The following is a 22,481-nucleotide window of genomic DNA, read 5'->3' on the forward strand; positions in this document are numbered from 1 at the left end:
CACTTCCACTCAAGAAGACAAGTCAAACAAGTATCACTAACCAATGTCACTTATAGATGCATCATGAATACAATATATTTTCTCAAATAGCATGCATGATGCATAAATAACCCGCAGGCTTTAGGCTATCCCATAACCTTAAGCATAGGCTCTAATACCAAGTGAAAGATACCCCTCCCCGGGTGTCTATGCACAAAATATACAATTTACACTTTTATACAATTTTCAATATACATCAGAGTTGCAAAAGGGTGAAAGCATGTATAGGTGGTCCAAAAAGGGGTGTCCTAGACACTCCTTTTTAAAGTAGTTTTGGGGAACTTTTGAGTCTACATTTGATTTTTGGGGAACGAACCTCAATGATGAGTAATGAAGATGGGAGAAACTTTTTTCAAAAGAGGGGTATGCATTTTTTATCACCCCCTGTAGTTCTTGGATGTGTTGGATGTACGAGCACCCCCTGTGTCTCGTTTTCTGCGTGGGCCCAAAGCATGCAGGTTTAGGGTATTCTCTGTGCAAGGTTTTTGCATAGAGTAGAGCGTATTTCTTTCCTTCTCTATACGATGTTTTTGCAGCACGTTACCTTTCTCTCCTCTATGCACGGTTCTCTGCTGTGTCTGCTTAGTTCTCCATCTCCCTCTCTCTCTCTCTCTCTCTCTCTCTCTCTCTCTCTCTCTCTCTCTCTCTCTCTCTCTCTCTCTCTCTCTCTAAGGATGGAGCCTTCTCACGAGTTAGGTGTGTGTGGGTGTCTGTGACATGTTTGGTCTTGTTTATGCTTGGGCTCTTCATGTTGTATGTTCATGCATTGAGCTCTTTCTCTTTAGGTTTTCTTGATCCGGCTCCATGCCCACCAATACACAATCGAGCAGAGTTTCTTGAGCAGTTCACAGGCTTCTTACATGATTACTAGGCGGCAAAGAAAAGGGAAAAAAGAGAGAGGAAAAGGCAGCAAACTTTCTGTGCTGACAAGCCAAAGGATGTCCAGCTCGACGAGAAGCAGAAAAGGAATATTATTTGTGTCATGTCAATGTGCTACAAAGAGCAGACGCAAGGATTGACAGCCAAACTCAAAGGAGAGATTTTTAAACAGTTACTCCAACAGTCAGTATTTTGCAACCTGCAGAACTCAGCACGTTCTATACAGAGAGCAGTTCTTTTCAACATTCGCAGCACATTGTTAGAGGTCAAGGTCTCACCACAAAAATTCTTTTCAAGAGGACAACAATGATGGCATGCATTAAGCATTAATTCAAGGGACGAAGTAGATGCACGTTCCTTTACGGATAGAGCACTTGCAAAGTCGTTGGGCATACTCCCATTCTTAACAAATCACTAAGAGGATTCTTGTCAATCCTTTCTAAGTTATATAAACAAAACCAATTGAGCTAGCTCTAAGGTTTGGATCAAAAGGCCATAGTGACCTTCACGATTCTTTGGTTCTTTGTCTCCTTTCTTACACAAACATACACACACAACCCACACACATACATAGTCAAAAAAACACTCCTATGATTAATCCCCTTCCCTTTCTCTCACACATAATTACATAGATACTCTAACTCTCACATATACATTCACACACTATCAAAAAAGTTCAATTCGTTTTCTGTCTATCCTTCCTCTTTAGGCACATCCACCATGTTACAAATGTTTATGCAATGTATGTATGTGTGTAGGAGTGATAGTGTGTTTGTTTTCCCTATGTAGAATTGTATGTTGATACATACAATCCTTTATATGTATGGTGTAAATGTATACTGTTGCATGTTAAAATGCATACCAAATGTATACTATTTCATACCAAATATACCTACACATAGGTATGATAAATATAGTATTGGATGGTAAAATGAATACTAAATGTACCTAGACATATGTATGTATATAACACAATATAGGTACATCACATACATACAAACATGTAAAAGCAAGATTGTACATAAACATTGGGTTCATTTATACACCCTTTTCATAAATATTATACGTATAAAACACTATTATATTCCATAATCCTAAATAATGTCTGAATACCCAAATATTCTTTTTGATCGAAAGATTCTTTGATCGAAGAAAATTCTTATAAAATAAATTCTCACCGATTTAGAACAAAATCAGCAATTGCCTTTTGCATTTTGAGATTTTTGCAGGCAGAGCACTATACAGGTATAATTTTTCACTTGATTATACATACTAACCTATTTTTTTAAATTGTGTTTCACTTGTGTGGTGTAGCAATTTCTCTCTGACCACAGAGTTGGCTATTAGGCTATAGGTCACTGCGTGATGTACAATTATATGACTCACTTTAAGGAAGGTTTTTTACTGAGTAGAATTAAGCCTCTGTTGGAATAAGGGTTGGAGAGAAACGCACAAATCTTGGAGAAGACGAAGGAAGCTCAAGGCACACAACTAAGAGTGTGTGTTACTTAGTGTGCAATGGAAAGATAGATATCCCTAGAATAAATGGGCGTATATACAATGCACGGGGAGACAAATCTCCAAAAGAGGGAAAAAATGCCTCGGCGAGTGTGTTCACACACATCACTACCACATGTATATGGTAACAATCCCCCTTGGAGTGATGCAGTGAACGAGAGCTGGCACATGAGTAAAGGGAAGTGCCATGCCCTGAGGACATGATAAGTCCACAAAGGGGAGTAAGCCCAAAGCTTTCTGGAAAGCTTCAAACTTATCAACTTTTTGAAAATCTTCAAACTTCTCACGAGACACTTGTTAAGGACATAAGTGGCACACATGATGGCCTCAAGCCAAAAATAATGCGGTAAAGCTTGAATTTTTACCATACATCGTGCCATTTCCGTAAGTGACCTATTTTTCATGTGAGCAACACCATTTTGTTGAGGCGTATAACTTAGCCTTCAAAAGGCGCTTAGGTATGGACGTGTTTGGTGCTTAGGGCTACCCACTTAAGTTTTAGATATTTGCAATTTGATTGTTTCACATCATTAAGGGCTAGCTGCTTAGGGTTAGCGGCTTTTCTTTTGGCCGCTCTAAATCGGCTTAGTGTCACATTAGTTTAACCATTTTAGTAATTTGCTTAGGGTTAGCCACTTAGGGTAAGTGGATTTTGATTTAGCCGTTCTAAATTGGCTTAGTGTTGCATTAGCTTAGAAATTTCCATGATCAGCTTAGGGTAAGCATTAGTTTACTTAGGATCTACTTCTTTGCAATTTGACTCTTTCAAGCTACTTAGGTCTAGCGGCTTTTGATGTGGCCGCTCCAAATCGGCTTAGTGTCACATTAGTTTAGACATTTCAAAAATCTTCTTAGTGTTAGTCTCTTAAGATAAGAAGTTGGGTGAGTGAGTCCGCTTAGTGCTAGCCACTTAGGTTCTAGTTCTTTTCTATTTTGATATTTTAGGTCGATTTGGGCTAGCCCCTTAGAGTAAGCCACTTGGGATAAGTGGTTGGGGTGTTTGAGCCCACTTAGGATTAGTTGCTTAGGTAAAGCAACGTTTGCTTTCTTGACTACTCGGAGTTGGCCTTGTAGAAGTGCTTAGGGATGGACGTGTTTGGATGCCTTGGGCTAGCCACTTAGGTTTTTGTTCTTTGCAATTTGTCTATTTCAAGTCACTTAAGGTTAGCTACTTAAGGCAAGCGACTTTTGATTTGATTGCTCTAAATCACCTTAGTGTAAAATTAGTTTAGCCATTTTAGAAATCTACTTAGGGTTAGCCTCTAAGGGTAAGCGGTTGGTTTTTCACTCTACATAGGGTTAGGCACTTAAGGCTAGCCTCTTAGGTTCTAGTTTTTGCAATTTAGATGTTTTCGATCGCTTAGGTTTAGCAGCTTTTGGTTCAGCCACTCCAAATTGATTGAGTGTTGCATTAGTTTAGCCACTTAAGTAATCTGCTTAGGGCTAGCCGCTTAGGGTAAGCAGGGGGGCTATTTCAATCCGCTTAGGGTTAGTGGCTTAGGTTCTAATTATTTGCAATTTGGCTAGCCTCTTAGGGTTAGTGGCTTTTGACCTGGCCGCTCTAAATTGGCATAGTGTCTCATTGATTTAGCAATTTCAGTAATCTACTTAGGGTTAGATGCTTAGGGTGAGCAATAGGGCTATTTTAATTCACTTAGTGTTAGCTACTTAAGGTTAGCAACGTTTTCTTTGAATGCTTGAGATTTGTCTTGTAAAAGTGATTAGGGCTGGTCGTGTTGGCTGCTTAAGGCTAGCAACTTAGACTTTGGTTCTTTGCAATTTAGCTCTTTCAGGTTGCTAGGAGGTTTAGGCTAGATTCCGATAATATTAGGGTTTATCGTCAATCTACATGCATTGTCATGTAGAGATGGGTGTGTACTTATGTTGCACCCACTAATATAGGAACTCACTATATGTTGTTTTTCCTCTCAGCAACACCATTTTGCTAAGGCGTATAAGGCACTGTAAATTGGTGTTTTATCCCACAACTAACCAAAAATGCATTAAATTCATGAGACATATACTCCCCCCCTCGATCGGAACAGAGAGTGCCCATAGTACATTTTGATACATTTTCAACCATAGCCAAAAATTGTTTGAAGCACATAAAACTTTGGACTTCTGTTGAAGTGGAAATACCCATGCATGCCTGAAGTAATCATCAATGAGAGTCACAAATTAAAGTTAATTGCCCAAGGATGGAGTTTGCATGGGCCCACAAACATCATTATGCACAAGCTACAACCTATATGTGTCTCTAACTAAACCATCCTTTAAAAACTATGAACATTGCATTTTACCTAAAATGCAGCCTTCACAAACATGTTTGACAGGTGCTTCAAGAGGCGGCAAAGAAGCAACCATATCAAATTTCTGCAAACGCAGCAAATTGGAAAAATTCAGATGCCTGCATGCCACAGTTTAATATCAAAAACAGCCCTTGAATCTGCAATTGTATTTGCAAAATTTTGTCCACACTTGTCATACAAAGTGAGCTTATACAACCCACGGCACAAAAGGCCAGATGCAACAATTTCATCACCAAAACTGAGATCATGAATTGTACATCTATCATCCACAAATTTGACTACAAGTCAAAGTCTAGCAAGTGCAGATACAAATAAAATATTCTTCTTGATCCTAGGTACATAAAGTGCATTAACAAGTGTGAAAGAACTACCATTTGCAGCAGTACGCACAATCTTTTCAACTCCTTGAACCGGATAAGAGGAATTTTTGGCACAAGTGATTCAATTTCCATGAGGGACAAACTCGAGAGAGGTGAACAATTCATGATATGAGATAATGTGATTTGTAGCACCACTGTCAAAATACCACACATGTGAATCTGCAGCAATTGACATGCATGCATCATGGACAACAGTATTGTAAGTGCACTCTGCACTAAAAGCCCATTCTACGTCAACATCAACATCACAGTATTCTCTCACAAAAGTCTCATTAATGGCTGCATTTGTAGTGGAACCAACATTTGCAGTGGAACCACCCTCTTTCTTCTTAGCCTCTTTGGCCTTCAACTTAGGACACTGCTTGATTAGCTTTACAATAATGTTAATGCATCTTCTTTTTTCCCTTACCAAACATCGAGCGAATTTATCCGAGCAAGATCAAAACCGAGCAAAGTTACCAAGTGAGTTTCTCACGTATCTTTATACATCTTTTCTAAAAAGAGACATGAGAGAGAGCGAGAGAGAGAGAGAGAGAGAGAGAGAGATTTCTCTAAACCCAAACAATAAATGTCAGCACCATTGCTCCCCAATCATGATTATACAAATCTAGTCGTCCTTATACATGTCACCATTGCTAGCAAACATATGTTTTTTTGGAAACTTAAATATAGATCAATTGAACAGCTTAGTTCACAAACATGGAAGATGCGACTCCTTTCAATTTTGCATCATTTTTTGGAAAAATCTAGCAGATGTCTAGAAGGCCATAATTTGTTGCGGAAAATTTCAATCTCTTTTGAGCTTGTGTCTGCTAAAGTCAAGGTGGTAAGGAAATCTTGCTACTTGGATGAGGGAAAGGGTTGCATCCTATTGACATCCCATTTTTTTGCAGATGATAGCTTGCCAAACCAAGAGCTACCATGTATGTCCACTAGGAAGAGTGCTAATAAGTGAGAGAGATGCTTAGATCTCTCTCTCTCTCTCTCTCTCTCTCTCTCTCTCTCTCTCTCTCTCTCTCTCTCTCTCTCTCTCTCTCTCTCTCTCTCTCTCTCTCTCTTTCTTTAAAAAAAAAAGAGAAACAATATCACTATCACCGACTATTTTCATCATATACAAAACATCTTTACAACAAAATGTTGAGCTTGGAGAATTTCCAAGAAAAAGTCTTTTCACTTTCACGGATCAAAGCTAACTAGGTCTACTTCGATCTTTGTCTTATCTTTCTTCTCTTTCACTTCACCTTGCGCATTCTCCCACTTAAGTTTTAGTCCTCATGAAAACCAATCCAACGTGTGAACACAACCAAACTACCTTGTAGGATCTTCTCTTTGTCTCTCTCTCTCTCTCTCTCTCTCTCTCTCTCTCTCTCTCTTTATGCCATCATGTATCGCATAAAGAGTTTTATGTTTGGTCAATGGATCCCGGAATCCGACCATCGCACCTTATGTATTGACCTTTCATGTGGAGAAGCAACTAAGCATGATAATCTCAGCCAAAGGAAAGAGAAGTTATCACTATGTATGGATTTCAAACGGGCACCAATGTACATTGAAATGGTTGAGCAAAAATTATGGATGACAAAGCTTCAATGTGATGCACCATTGGAAACTAAATGGGAAGCTTTCAAAAAAGCTATTTGTTCTTGTGCGGAAGAATGCTTTGCCATAAAGCATCTCCATGGTATCAACAAAGATAGATCACGCAAAAGGTGGTTTGATAAAGAATGTCAAGATGCTCGAAAGTCCTTGATAAAGCTTGATGCAACTATGGACAAAGACAACTATCAAAGTCATTTGCATACATACAAGGCATTGATTCAAAAGAAGAGAAGAAGATGGGAAGTAAAGCAACAAGAATTTCAAGTCCAAGAAAAGGCACATGCATGTGGAAGATTTTGGAGAAACTTGAGAGGCAAGCAGATTGAGAATTTTGGTAACTTGAGTCTAGTGGATATGTACACACATTGTAGGCAATTATATGAGCAAGAAAATACTGAAAAAATGCCATTTTATGGTTCACTCCCATGTATGCCGTCTTTTTTTACTATTGAGGATGTATGCGGTGGGCTTGAAAAGTTGGCCACTCGCAAAGCGGGAGATCTTCAAGGTATCAAGCCGGAGATGATCAAATGGACGGGAGATTTTACCCATGAGTGGATGTGTGATATGTTCAACCTTGCACTTCAACATGGTATGCCTTATGATTGGAGTACTAATTGGGTTAAGCCTTTGCATAAAGGAGGGGATGTAAAGAATGTAAGCAACTACCGGACTATAATGATTGGGTCTCTTATGGCAAAGTTGTTTAGGTGCATAATGGAAATGAAATTGAGTGATTGGGCTGAAGAGAATGACAAGCGTGCAAAGGGACAAGCGGGTTTTCGTCGATGCCATAGCACCATTGATCATCTTGTCACTCTTCGTGTTCTCATGGAGGAAAGTCGGTTGAAAGGCAAGCGATTGTATTGTTGTTTTGTGGACTTTAAGAAAGCCTTTGATATGATTCCACGTAACAATTTGTGGAGAAGGATGGAAGAACTCCAAGTGCCAAGTGAGTTTATGCTTGCGGTTTCTCGAATCTATGAGAAGGTGATTTGTCAATTGCGCATGGGAAGAGAAATTTCAGAAATTTTTGTAAGCACTATTGGGGTTAAACAAGGATGTCCATTGTCACCAACTCTCTTTGGTCTATGCATCGATCAATTGGAACAAATGGTACTTGACTTTATGCAAGAAGAAGGCATTGAAGAGGTCACTATTTGCAATGCGGTAATCATGCTTTTGTTGTATGCGGATGATGTAGTGCTTCTAGCACACACTTTAGAAGATGCACAAAAGCTTATGGTTGTCCTTGAGAACTTTTGCTTGCATACTGGGCTGATAGTAAATGAATCCAAAACAAAGGTTATGCTTGTGAAAACCAACCATAAGGAGAAGCCATGCATTGTGTACAACAACGAGACACTTGAAGTTGTTGAGAGCTTTAAGTACCTTGGCCTTGAGGTTCCATCCAATCACAAGTGGCATGAATGTGCTATGCGTCGTTTGGAAGCGGGAAAGAGAGCATATTATGCATTTGAGAACATGTGTAATGCAGGAAACATCAAGTGTTGGGTTCTCAAGAAGTATCTTTTTGATGCATTGGTGACACCGGTTCTTCTTTATGGAGTTGAAGTGTGGGGCGGGAGCATCTCAAAGTCTACTTGGATAGAGTTTGAGAATGTCCAAAAGCGTTTTCTTACAAACTTTCTCCAAGTTAAGACACAAACACCATATATGCTCTTACTTCTTGAGTCGGGATCTCTTCCAATTGAGGTTATGGGCATGGAAAGGGTTGTGGAGTACATGATAAAGATGCGTCAAAACCCCTCACATCGACTTCCTACAATTGCATGGGAAGCAAGCAAAAAAGTTCAAAAGACGCATAAAAGCAAGATCTTGAGCACGGGATGGATGCAAGACATAAAGAAGTGGTTTGGGAGATGGGATGCATTACACTTGCTACATGATGCTTCAATTGACTCTCAAGTGAATGAAGCTTTTCTACAACGCCAATGTATTACGGCTTGGGAGAAATCCGGTGGGTCACGCTTCATACATTACACCACCTATATTGCCCCCAACTACAAAACCATGTTCTTCGCTGAGAGAGGAAACCGTACTCACACTTACATGCTTGAGCCTATTCCCTTGTCCACGATACGCACTATCGCAGCAATTCGGCTTGGCTCCCATTTCCTTCGATGCGAAATAGGGCGTTGGGGCAATGGAGAAGAGTCAAATCGATTGTGCACATTATGCTCACTGCAAGTTCGAGAGTCTGAGTACCACACACTACTAGAGTGCTCAGCTTTTGATCACATCCGAACTTGCTTCTCTCACATTTTCAGCCATAACTTAGACCTACACACTTTCCTCTCCCAGCCAAAGTGTGGGCTCTCCATTGCGACTCTCATCACTACAATTTTGGAGCATCGAGAGTCACTCATCAGCCATACACATACTACATCACATGTAACTTTGGTCCCATAGGTCATATTTGACCTCCGAGGACGATAATAAAATCTATCTATCTATCTCTCTCTCTCTCTCTCACACACACACACACACACACACAAAAACTCTCTTAAAAATTCTATGTCTCTTTCAATTTTTAGATTTCAAGTCAGCTAAAAATAGTACTAAAAGCCAATTGAAAACTCAAAACAACCAATTAAAGGGAGGAAAAGTAGAATCCGGTTTGAAATTTCAAGAAAATAGAGTTTAATTATAAAAAATGCCGTTATTTTGGGACATTTCCTCTATGGATGTTTGTAAAGTTGATTTTTCCCCAACACTGTCTGAAGCATGTGAACTGGTTCTCTCTCTCTCTCTCTCTCTCTCTCTCTCTCTCTCTCTCTCTCTCTCTCTCTCTCTCTCTCTCTCTCTCTCTCTCTCTCTCTCTCTCTCTCTCTCTCTCTCTCTCTCTCTCTCTCTCTCTCTCTTTTGACACGCTGAGCGCCACACACTCATTAAAAGTATAACAAGATGACATTTGTCCAAAAAATGATTTGCGAGAAAAAACCAGCAGCAGTACCACAAATTGAAACTTACTTTAGCAACGCTACATTCTAGAGAGGCACCTACCTAAGATTAATTAAGCTAGTTCTCTGAAATATCAACATCCCCATCGTCAATATCTGTTTGCAAATCCTTGGGATCCTTCCCATCCACAGAGAAAACCATAGAATATAGTGTCGATAATTTCCTTTACTGTGCTAGCAAGATCCTTTGCCATTGAACGGGGACGCATCACACGGGCAATCTCGATCACATCAAAAATGTATAAGGAGAAGGAAGAGTAATGAGCACGTTGGAAACCAACTAAAAGATCATGGGGCACACTAGCATGGAGCAAAACCCTGTCGCCAATGCTAGGACTAAGGGGCAAGTAGACGAAGAAGAAAAAGGCAATCGAATGCTGCAGCGGCTTGCATGTTCAGGATAATAGGAGGAATTTTGACAATGCAATTATGAGAGTAGCCACTAGCCATCAATCATGAAGAGCACCTGTAGTATAGCAATGTCATAAATAAAAATCATGGCATCTTTGTTGTTTCTCTCAGTCGGCTTTATCATTGTGGTATTAATTATGCATTAAACGGGTAGGAATCTGTTTGTCAGATCTCGCCCTCTTCGATATTAGAAAGGGAAATAATTGTTGCACGAAACTTAGAGCGGATTAACAACACCCTTAGCACTAATCATGAGCAACTCGAATTGTCTTCAGAGGCTGTGTTCACACCAGAGCACAGGCACCCACCACAACAGTACTCGTTCTTGAGCAGGGATTATAACACATTTAGCTACTATTTCAGTCCCACGAGGAGCAGCAGCTGTAGCAATGTATTCATCTTCTTCCTATTGCGCTCGGGCTCCTTGAGGGCTTTGATCACAAGGGTAGCGGTGCTAATTGCTGCCCTACTTCTAGTCCTACTCTAGTTCAGTGTCACCATTGAGGGAGCCACCAGTAAAATCCAATACACGGTAGACATGAAGCTGAGTGATGCATGTTTTGCACCCACAACGAAGATGCAATGCTGATAAAGAAAGAGCAGCAAGAATATGAGGAGGTGGTTTTTGTTCGTTTAACAGGAGGGGAAGTTGGAGCTGCCTCTTCATTGGCGCCCAAGATCATACCTCTAGGTCTGTCGCCCAAGAAGGTAGGAGAGGACATCGCCAAGGAGACTACCAAGGACTGGAAGGGCTTGCACGTTATCGTCAAGCTCACTATCCAGAATCGTCAAGCCAAGGTCGCTGTGGTCCCTTCCACTATCTGTGAGGGATCCAATTTGGACGGCATCTCTACTGGTTTCCTTTCCTTTCTTTTTGTTGCTTCCGCTTCTTCTCCCACAACCCTACGTTGCCCTCACTCACTTGACAATCTCTCTCTCTCTCTCTCTCTCTCTCTCTCTCTCTCTCTCTCTCTCTCTCTCTCTCTCTCTCTCTCTCTCTCTCTCTCTCTCTCTCTCTCTCTCTCTCTCTCTCTCTCTCTCTCTCTCTCTCTCTCTCTCCCTCTCCCTCTCTCTCTCTCAAAAGAAAAACCTTTTCTGAAATAACATGCAACATCCAACAACAATAGGAGATAATTTAACATCAATACAGTATGTCTATCTGAACCGGTGCAAACCTCACAATTAAAAAGTGTCATTATTTGCACACTTACATCTGCAAGAACATGACATCATAGCCCACAATAAGCATGACACATTGCAGTTGTATGTATGCAGCACCCCCCAACCTCATAAGGCACGACAAAGAAAAAGGTTGCTAGAGTGCACTGACCTATTTTTCTTAAAACCATGCTTCTTATGTTCATAGAAAAAATCACTTTTGGCATTGCCAAGGTTCACAATTTTGGGGCAAGCATCTCTATCCTTCTCTTTACAATAGTAAGCATCAGAATTGCCGGCAGCTCCGCGGATGATGCAGCACCCTTGGAAGGAGTTATAATGGCACTCATCGCACACTCGAACCACAGTACAGGGGCGCAAGTATGAATTCCAAATCACGCACTGACTCCCATGTCTGCTGATGAGAGAGGAGGGAAAGAATGTTGCCTGTGGGATTTAGAGTATTTGAGGAAGCGCTAATTGCAAGGGAGAGCATTCGGCAATTGAGTTTTCTTCGTGAGCAAGGACCTAAAGGTGAGGTCACGAACAGTGGACTTTGCAGAGATGGTTGGGTTCTGGTGATAGCGATTAATGTTGGGACCCGGACAGCACAGCGCCACTATGGCCAGACATTCCCGGGCTTCCCCTTTGTCACTTCAATGATGCCGCCTACTCGTCGACTTCTTGGGTAGGGTACCATCACAGTTCTCGCAGAGTCTCCCTATAGCGATGCCCGATTGCTTGCGATTCAATATTAGATCAGGGTAATGCTTCACCATGGCTGCTCGTGACTGTCCGCATGTGCTGAGATGGGCAATGCCAAGGCCTCCACGCAGGAGAAGCTCGACAAGGTTATGGCCCATGACAAACCCAACTGCGAGGCTACTCACGAAAGAAAGGAGGCAAAGGAAGCATCAGCCAAGGAAGTGAAGCATGAGAAGAAAGCAGAGAACGCCATTGAGACGGCAATTATGCGGGCGGACATTGACCGCCAGCATGCAGCTGCGAACACTGACATGGCAAATGTGCATAACTCGAGTGGACCTACTACCGCAGATCCTCTCAACAGCAACGCCCCAGGGGCGAATTATGGCAATGATCCGCTTGCTACTACAGGCGTCAATACAAACACTACTGGGTATGCTACTGCCGGTGCGCACGCTCCCACTACTCTTGCCAATACCCCTACAGTCTAAGGCTTCTGCGGCCTGTATTTACTTGAGAGAAAAAAAAAACTCAACTCTCTCAAAGAGTGCGCGTCGGCGCGCGCTCTTTGAGAGAGTTGAGTTTTTTTAGAGAGAGAGAGAGAGAGAGAGAGAGAGAGAGAGAGAGAGAGAGAGAGAGAGAGAGAGAGAGAGAGAGAGAGAGAGAGAGAATGGCACCATGTCAGACACCTGCGCACACACACAACCTCAGAAGAGAAGCAGGATCGATGGCTAAATGTACACAACAGGCCAAGGAGGCAGTCGCTCAGAAGGCGGATGAGATGAAGTAATACAGCCAGGAGAAGACCGAGCAAGTACGCGAGCAAACCCAGGGAATGGCGGAAAGTGCAAAGGAGAAGGCCCAAGAGGCGAAAGGTACGGTTTCCGACACCCTCGGCAAGGCAAGCGAGGCTATCAAGATAGCTATGAGCAAGGTTACAGGTGGAGGTGGGGAAGAGGGTCCAGGCCAAGCCGGTCCACGCAACTAAATTTTCTATTTAAAGAAAAAGGAAGTAAGTTGCGCGGGTGGGCTACGTGCATGATGATGATGATGATGTGCAAGATAATTTCTATGCAATCCAAAAACAGTTTCTCTTTGATGGATTGCAATTTACTCCAATGTGCATACGGTTTTGTTAATTCTGGGGATTTTGTACATACGATTTTTAATTCCAGAGAGAGAGAGAGAGAATCCATCACTTGCATTCTGCACCTCTAACAAGGTATCCACTAGTCAGTAGCACTTGAGTCTGCCGTAGTACTGCAATGGCGAGCTCTTCTTATGTGGCTAGCAACAAGGATCTGGCACTACTGCTTCTTGGCATGCTTTTGGCGATGGGGGTGGCGAGATTTGCGAATGCGAGTGGGGACAAGTGTCACTATGGCAGCAAGTGCAGTGGTGGTTATGATCAGCATGGCGGTCAAGGTGGCAAGGGCAGCTATGGTGGCAAGGGCGGCTATAACAACGGCCATAGAGGCGACCAGGGCAAGGGCCATGGGGTAGCAGCTACGATAAGGGGCATGGCGGTCATGGTGGCCACAGCCTGCATGCCTAGCTTGCTAGATTCCACAAGCACCACCTATAAGCATTGGCTAGTCCTCTCTTGTATCTAAACTGCAAGGTCTCTTTAACAAGGTTGTGGGTTGAGTAGATTGTGCTCTCTCTCTCTCTCTCTCTCTCTCTCTCTCTCTCTCTCTCTCTCTCTCTCTCTCTCTCTCTCTCTCTCTCTCTCTCTCTCTCTCTCTCTCTCTCTCTCTCTCTCTCTCTAGCATAGCAATGTCTGCTCTCTCACAATGCAAGTTTAATGTCTTATCATGTCAACATAGGGTTCCCTTATGTTGCACAACACTTGAATTGGTGTTTAATCAGAATAAGCCAAAGATATCAGTAGAGAGAGAGAGAGAGAGAGAGAGAGAGAGAGATCTCCACGATGACGAGGAAGCAGAAGCAGTTGTGGCATAAAAGGTCATGACGGTCAAGTGCCACAACGGTGGACGTAACAAGCATGGAAGAGGCCACACCAACCCCATCAGGTGCTCCATATGTGGGCAATGTGTGCCCAAGGACAAGGCTGTCAAGCGGTTTCTTGCAAGGAACATTGTTGAACAAGTTGTTGTGCAATATGCTTTTGTTTATTATGGATACGCACTTCCCAAGCTTTGCGCCATATGAAGCACTGCATTTCATGCACCATTCGCTCTCATGTTGTCCGTATGAGATTCCGCACAAGAAGAAGAGTTTGGGAGCCACCACAAAGGTTTAGACACAAGGAGGATATGCAGAACCAAAATCAGCATACCAATGTTTATGTTGTTATGAAGTGAAGAGGTGTCTAATTAGTGCATAAGCCAGGAGAGGAAGAAGGCTCATGAATTTTTACTTCTATCATAGAACTCTTAGAAGACGCATGCTACGACCATTGCCACTGTAGTTGAAGCCATCAATAAAATGGATGTTGAGGGACTTTTGAGTCTTTTGGATGGGCTTGTATCTGATATTGTTTTAATGTCTTTCTAAAGATTTTTCGAGAGAGAGAGAGAGAGAGAGAGAGAGAGAGAGAGAGAGTCTGAGAGTGTGCGAGTGAACAAGAGACAAGACAGTGAAAATTCACTAAACTCAGCAGCTAAGAGTGAGTGACCAGTGCTCGAAAAAAATGTTTTTCCAAGACTTGTTAAACTTACATGTTAGAAACATAGAGGTAAACTAACTAAACTTAAGCAAGAAAAGGATATCATTCAAGTTCAAGAGCTAGCTATGCATTATGATGGACATGTGGCATTTGAGTTACCATCTTTTGATCTATTTGTACATGAACTTATGAAAATTGAAACATGTAAATTTACCATGGAGAATAATTTTGCACAAATAGAGTTTTGGAATATGCTCAACAAGATGGTTCCGAGCAAGGATATGACTGTGTATCAATGTGTGTGTGAACACCTTAAAGAAAGAGTATGGCTCTTTTGTTTGAGAATATTTTAATGTGTGTGAACACATTGAAGGAAGAGCATGGCTCTTTTGTTTGAGACTATTTGAGATGCAACATGGTTATTTTGCTACACTATACTCTATAGAGTGACTATTGAGATCTTGATCTAATCTTTTTCATTGCTCATGCTCGCTCGGTTTCATGTTCGTTCGGAAGTACTCGCTCGAGGATTGGGATTCCTCTGTACATAAAGTGCATTAACAAGTGTGAAAGAACTACCATTTGCAGCAGTACGCACAATCTTTTCAACTCCTTGAACCGGATACGAGGAATTTTGGCACAAGTGATTCAATTTCTATGACGGACAAACTCGAGAGATGTGAACAATTCATGATGTGAGATAATGTGATTTGTAGCACCACTGTCAAAATACCACACATGTGAATCTGCAGCAATTGACATGCATGCATCATGGACAACAGTATTGTAAGTGCACTCTGCACTAAAAGCCCATTCTACGTCAACATTAACATCACAGTCTCCTCTCACAAAAGTCTCAAAAATGGCTGCATTTGTAGTGGAACCTGTTGGGATTAAAGCCCAAGTGGCCTCTTATGCGGATATGGCCGGCCGCCCGCCTAACTCACTTACCTCTAACTCTTTGTATATACTAACTTATTCTTTGTGAATACTAAGGATTTGGGAGATAACCCTTCTAACATCTCTCTGTGTACTGTACTGTGTAAGCTCACTGTGTGTGTGTGTGAGAGAGAGAGTCGACCCACGCTCCGCTCCGCGACTTCAATTGGTATCAGAGCCTTGGTTCAGTGCGGATTTGCGCAATCGCGCGCGCGCGCACTTTTCCGGCAGATTCTGGATCCGGAGTTCGAAAATTCACACTCGGCGTTCCGGGAGCGTTTCCATCAGGTGACCTGGGGTTTTACCCCCCTTTCGAAGCCGTTTATGCCCTCAGAATTTCATTCTGAGCACTACAGCAGAAGATAGATTTCAGCCGCAAAGAAATCCGTCTTGTGTAGATTGGCAAGCAGGAGGTGGTCGACATCAATATCGACATCAATATCGACATCGACATACATCACTTATTCGTCTTCAGAGCATCATCTATAGACCAGGTACACATATATATCATCAGATATATATATTGCAGTCTGCATTGCTACTTCTTGTGCTTGCCAGGGTTCCAGGGGAGGTGTGGCACATACGACTGCTTGACCTGACACCACTGGCATGTATTGCAGATTGATGTATCTGTAGATTGTGGGTCTGCTAGTTGTGAGTCACGCTAGCAGACAGACCGCCCGCAGCGGTCATAGTGACAGTGATTGGTCTATTATAGGATGTATGCTAGTTCTGGGCAGTTTGCTGAGCCATCTGAGAGGGTCGTGTGTGAGGTTTTTTGAAGCCAAGCACTGGGGGCTGGGTTACCCAGTGTGAGGTGGATTAGGTTGCTGGAGTTCCCCTCTACACGCATCCTCTTCGGCGACTTTTATCCCTTAGGATGTATGACTTTGTGTAGACACTGGATTGCATCTTATGCGTCAGGCCGTTGAGGCATTGCTCAGGGTTCAGTCTTGAGACAGATACAGGTTCTGTCATCGCCCAGAGAGGAGACAGTGTATGCTTACAGGACAGCATATTACAGGGATTTTTTAGATTTGTCACTGGTCAGCTATTTATGATTGTTTCTTGAGCTATCTTTTGGTTCCCAGAGCTCAGTTTACAGGGGAGACTCTGTCAAAAATTTCAAAATACTGACAGTTCCTGAGGAGAGGTTTTTCAGCTTGTTGATTATAGCTTGTTTACTGTGTACAGAGGCCAGTTTACAGGGGAAACTCTGCCGGATTTTTCTCAGGAGTAAACAGTTTGGCAGATATGGCATCTTCTCACAGTGAGACTCTTTACAACATAAAGAAGCTGGATGGCACAAACTTTCCATTCTGGAAGAAGCAGATTTGGCAGGTTTTGGTGCAGAAAAAACAAGTGAAGCCACTGAAGCTCAAAGGGGAGAGACCAGAATTTATGGCTCAAGATGAGTGGGAAGAGCTTGACGAGTTAGCTTGTTCCACAATCATGCTGACACTGGCAGAAAATGTTTACTTCAACGTAGTAGAAGAGACTACAACGTATGGCGTATGGCAAAAGCTATGTGATATGTACGAGAAACAAAGTGCTGCTTCTCAGATTTACTGGCTCAAGAAATTGGTGGATTTGAAGATGAAGGAAGGGACAGCCATGTCAAATCATCTGAATGAATTTCACTCAATTTTCAGCCAGTTAACAGCACAGGAGATAGTCTTTCCAGATTCAGTGAAGGCTATGTTTCTCTTAATCACTTTGCCAGACAGTTGGGATACTTTTCGTACAGCGTTAAGTAATTCTGTCGCGCCAGAAGGTCTTACAAGTGCCAATGTAGAAGGCAGCTTGCTCACAGAGGAAGTGAACAGGAAGAACATTGACAAAGGCAAAGGCAATAGTGCTTTGGTCGTTCGAGGGAGACAACAGTTTAAAGAGAAGAAGGGTAAGAAGGCACAAAACCGAAGTAAGTCTCGTGATTCGAAGTCAAAGGATGACATAGAATGCTACCATTGTGGCAAGAAGGGTCACATGAAGCGAGACTGTACGAAGTGGAAACAAGAAAAAGGCAAAACAAAGAGTTATGAGCAAGATGAAAAGAAGAGTTCAGTGAAGATTGAAGAGGTGAATGTCACAGGATCTGGTTCAGACAGTGATTCTGGTATAGCAGCTGGTGACATCTTCCTTACAAGCAATCTTGATTCTGTTTTCTTGACTGCAGAGGATGGACATGCTATGAGTGATTGGATTATCGACTCAGGGGCATCTTTACATGTTTCTCCGCACAAAGAGTGGTTTACATCATATGTGGCTACTAAAGACTATGTCAGACTTGGCAATGAGCAGGTTTGTGACATACTTGGAGTGGGAGATGTGCAGTTGAAGTTTCAGAATGGCTCTTCTTTATGGCTCAAGAATGTCAGACATGTTCCAGCAATCCGAAAGAGCTTGATTAGTACAGGGAAGTTGGATGATGCGGGTTATGTGACAGTTTTTGGAACAGCGCTTGGAAGATCTCCAAAGGTTCGATGACTGTAGCACATGGCAGCAAGTCAGGAACTCTGTACACTTTACATGTTTCAGAGGTTAAAAACCATGTAATTAATGTGATTGAGCAGCCAAGTGTGTCACTGTGGCATCGTAGGTTGGGACAATGTCAAAAAGAGGAATGGAAATACTTTCTCATTATGGTTATTTGCCTGGCTTTTCATTTCAAGATTTCGAGTTTTGTGAGCATTGTGTTTATGGTAAGCAAACACAGGAACCGCACAGATCAAAGAGGAATCGTAGGGACGAACGGTTAGCTCTTGTACACAGTGACCTATGCGGACCAATGCCTAGTTTGTCACTAGGGGGAGCAGCGTACTTTTGTACATTCATAGATGACTATTCTCGCAAAGTATGGGTTTACTTCTTGAAGCACAAGGATGAGGTGCTCAAGGTCTTTAAGACATTCTTGCAGCTGGTGGAGAATCAGAGTGGTCAGAAGCTGAAGTGCTTGAGAACTGACAATGGTGGAGAGTACGTTTCCAAAGCTTTTCAAGACTTTTGTGAAGCAAAAGGGATTAAGCGGGAACTTACTGCACCATATAATCCTTCACAGAATGGGGTTGCAGAACGTATGAATAGGACCACCATACAAGAGAAGGTCAGAAGCATGTTGTCAAATGCTGAGTTGCCTGATGGATTTTGGGCGGAAGCAGTGGCTACAGCAATCCATTTGATCAACAGGTCTCCTAGTAGGGTTCTGGATAAGAGTGCAGTGGCCGAGATGCTATGGACAGGCAAGGCACCTTCGTATAAGCATCTCAGAGTCTTTGGTTGTGAAGCTTATAGCCATATTCCTAAGGAGTTCAGAAATAAGTTAGAACCAAAGAGCAAGAAGTGTATATTTCTTGGCTACGGAGAATCGGGCGAGATGGGTTACCGGCTTTGGGATCCTGAGTCCAGAAAGCTTATTCGTAGCAATGATGTGCATTTCAATGAAGCCAAGTTTCACGCTAAGCCAGAGAAGACAGAGGAGATCAGAAGAGTTGTCTTCAGGGAAGATGGACCTAGTGCTAGCACATCAAGACAGCATGGTCAGGCTCAGGAACAGCCTATAGTGGCTAGAGAGGCAGAATCAGTTGTGGTGAGACGTTCTGAGCGTGTCTCCAAACCACCTGATCGTTATGTGCCATCTCTAAATTATGTCATGCTCACAGATTGCGGAGAACCATCTTGTTACAAGGAAGCATTACAAGTGGTTGACTCGAAAAAATGGCAGTTGGCCATGCAGTCAGAGATGACAGCTCTGCATAAAAACCAGACATGGAAGTTGGTTAAATTACCACAGGGCAAAAAGGCTCTACCTTGTAAATGGGTTTACAGGTATAAGATCACCGCTCATGATAGTCAGCCAAAGTACAAAGCAAGGCTTGTTGCCAAGGGCTTTAAGCAAGAACAAGGCATTGACTTTGATGAAGTCTTCTCTCCAGTGGTCAAGATGACTACATTGAGATGCTTTCTTGCATTGGTTGCTATATTGGATTTGGTGTTGCACCAAATGGATGTCAAGACAGCGTTCTTGCATGGTGATTTAGATGTGGAAATTTACATGCAGCAGCCAGAAGGGTTTGTTGAGAAAGGCATGGAACATTTGGTATGCCAGTTGTTAAAGAGTCTTTATGGCTTAAAACAATCACCGAGGGCATGGTACCATAAGTTCCACCAGTTTATGCTTTCTCAAGGCTACAAACGTAGTGAGTTCGATCACTGTCTATATACAAAGAAGGCTAAGGATGGCAGTTGGCTGATCCTTATTTTGTATGTGGATGACATGTTGATTGCTGGCAAACACTTGGAAGAAATTTCAGCTTTGAAGTCAAAGATGGCAAAATCGTTTGACATGAAAGACATGGGTGAGGCAAGTCATATACTTGGTATGCGCATTGAGAGAGACAGATCAAAGAAGTTGATTTGGTTATCTCAAACAGAGTATATTGACAAGGTTTTGCAACGTTTCAATATGGAGAAGGGAAAGGCATTGAGTGTTCCATTGCCACCATATGTGAAACTTAGCAAACAAGATTGTCCTGTGTCTGAGGAAGAAAAGGCTGAAATGGATAAGATTCCATATGCGTCTGCAGTGGGTAGTTTGATGTATGCAATGATTGCTACACGTCCGGATATTGCATTTGCAGTGGGAGTGGTTAGCAGATATATGTCAAATCCCGGCAAGAAACATTGGGAGGCAGTGAAAGGTATCATGAGATACTTAAAACATACAAAGAGTATGCGCATATGCTATGGTAGTCAGGATTTGAGTGTCAGAGGATACACTGACTCAGATTATGCAGGAGACTTGGATAAGAGGAGATCTACATCAGGCTATGTCTTTACATTGGCTGGAGGTGCCATATCATGGCGATCTCGATTACAAGATTGTGTTACGCAGTCTACTACAGAAGCTGAGTATGTTGCAGCAAATGAGGCATGCAAAGAAGCTATTTGGCTTGGTAGATTGGTTGCAGACTTGGGAATCAATGCAGATATGCCAGAGTTATATTGTGATAGTCAAAGTGCTATACAATTGGCAAAGAATCCAGTGTTCCATTCGAAGACTAAGCATATTGATGTGAAGTATCACTTCATTAGGGAAGTACTTGAAGACAAGCAGATACAACTGCTGAAGATCCACACCAAGGACAATCCTGCTGATCTACTCACAAAGGGACTTCCAGGAGAGGGCTTTGTGCATTGTCGTGAGTTATTGGGCATTGGATAGATGGCAGCCATGTAAATCTTTGTACATTTATGTTCATAGATTTACAGTTACTTAAAGTGCCACATTGGACTTTAAGTGGGAGGTTGTTGGGATTAAAGCCCAAGTGGCCTCTTATGCGGATATGGCCGGCCGCCCGCCTAACTCACTTACCTCTAACTCTTTGTATATACTAACTTATTCTTTGTGAATACTAAGGATTTGGGAGATAACCCTTCTAACATCTCTCTGTGTACTGTACTGTGTAAGCTCACTGTGTGTGTGTGTGAGAGAGAGAGTCGACCCACGCTCCGCTCCGCGACTTCAGAACCAACATTTGCAGTGGAACCACCCTCTTTCTTCTTAGCCTCTTTGGCCTTCAACTTAGGACACTGCTTGATTAGCTTTACAATAATGGTAATGCATCTTCTTTTTGCCCTTATCACCAGAATTTCCAGATGAATTTCTGCCATCAAAATCATTAGGAACTGAAGTTTTTCCACTCGCAGCAGAACCATAAGAAGTGGCTGCATTGCTATTACCATTCTTGCTTTGAGAAGCAATAAAGCATGTTCCATTGCATGCTGCCTAGTCCTATTTTTTTGGTAAAGTGACTCTTGCAACAACAATGTGCATAATGAATCAAACTTGACAACTTCTGGATTTCCTTGGGTCATAAGTCTCCAAGTACTAGCAAACGTTTGGTAAGAATCTGGTAAAGCATCAAGAACAGTCTACACAAGGGAACTGTCTGAAATGACTTCTCGTGCTACAGAAATAAGTTGCTCATTGATATTCTTGAAACCATCAAGGAAAGTGTCCATATCATCTTCCTCATGCATAATCTTTGATTCCAGCTCTTTACGCAGCAAATCTATTTTAGCCTCTTTGCAGCTTGCATAAAGACCTGCTAGAATATCCCAAGCCTGTTTTTCAAATCTCAATTTTGTTGAATGAATGTGAGGAGTAATGGTGAACCTCATAGAAAGCGCAATCAACGCATGATCCTATGCATCCTTTACATCCCAATGAGCTTGTTTTATCATAGTCAAAACAACTCTAATAGCAGCAATCCTTGTAGCAAGACCTGCAATGTCATCAATATCGCCTACATCCTTAGAACAAGGACGTACATCAATGCCCTGCACAATATTCTAGACGCCCTTTGACACAAGAACATGTTGCATCATGTAAGCCCACATAAGGTAATTGTCCCCATCCAATTTGTCCTCAGTAGCAAACATCTTGAACACATTTGTGTTGTTGTCATCCATGGAAAATGTTTGCACTTGATGTGAAAATTTCCCAAAATGAGGAGAGACTCAGTGAGACAAGCACATGCTTTATAGCACAACCCGTAGTAAACTATATAGGACCTGCTATGCAGCAATTGGCACTGACAAAATTTCTACAAAAAATGACAAAATTGCATGTGCAGACCTAGCTATAGTGGAAACGGAGGTTGAAATGAGCCCAAACCATAAATCTGAGCAGACTAAGCTCTACAAGCTCACCCAAAATATTTTTTGAACTGGGAATGCTTGCCAAATCTCACTGAAATCAAATAAAGTGAGTAGGCATGTGCTGGAGCTGCTGGCGACTAAGCCCGAGAGGATGCAACCTGCTCTGATACCAATTGTTGAAACTGGGGTTGTAGAGAAATGCACATAGCTTGGAGAATATGAAGGAAGCTCAAGGCACACAACTGAGAGTGTGTGCTACTTAGTGTGGAAT

The 22,481-nt window shown here is 42.2% G+C and overlaps 1 protein-coding gene and 2 pseudogenes across 1 annotated transcript; 2 read left to right on the forward strand and 1 right to left on the reverse strand.

Annotated features, from left to right (window-relative positions):
- Nucleotides 1-11,301: 11,301 nt before the first annotated feature.
- LOC147463149 (PHD finger-like domain-containing protein 5A pseudogene) lies at nt 11,302-12,056 on the reverse strand (annotated as a pseudogene).
- A 30-nt stretch (nt 12,057-12,086) lies between these two features.
- On the forward strand, nt 12,087-12,473 carry LOC147463150 (uncharacterized). Its single transcript, XM_086495550.1, has one exon. It carries the CDS (start codon nt 12,087-12,089, stop codon nt 12,471-12,473), a length of 387 nt encoding a protein of 128 aa, XP_086351676.1.
- Nucleotides 12,474-12,709: 236 nt separating this feature from the next.
- LOC147463151 (uncharacterized) lies at nt 12,710-12,970 on the forward strand (annotated as a pseudogene).
- Nucleotides 12,971-22,481: the final 9,511 nt, after the last annotated feature.

This window comes from Adiantum capillus-veneris, chromosome 2 (assembly GCF_014529385.1).
Source record: "Adiantum capillus-veneris isolate H3 chromosome 2, ASM1452938v2, whole genome shotgun sequence".
Classification (NCBI taxonomy): domain Eukaryota; kingdom Viridiplantae; phylum Streptophyta; class Polypodiopsida; order Polypodiales; family Pteridaceae; genus Adiantum; species Adiantum capillus-veneris.

Bases quoted from the DNA above. Each gene is read 5' to 3' on its own strand.
- LOC147463150 (XM_086495550.1), top strand. From the start codon at position 12,087: ATGGGCAATGCCAAGGCCTCCACGCAGGAGAAGCTCGACAAGGTTATG.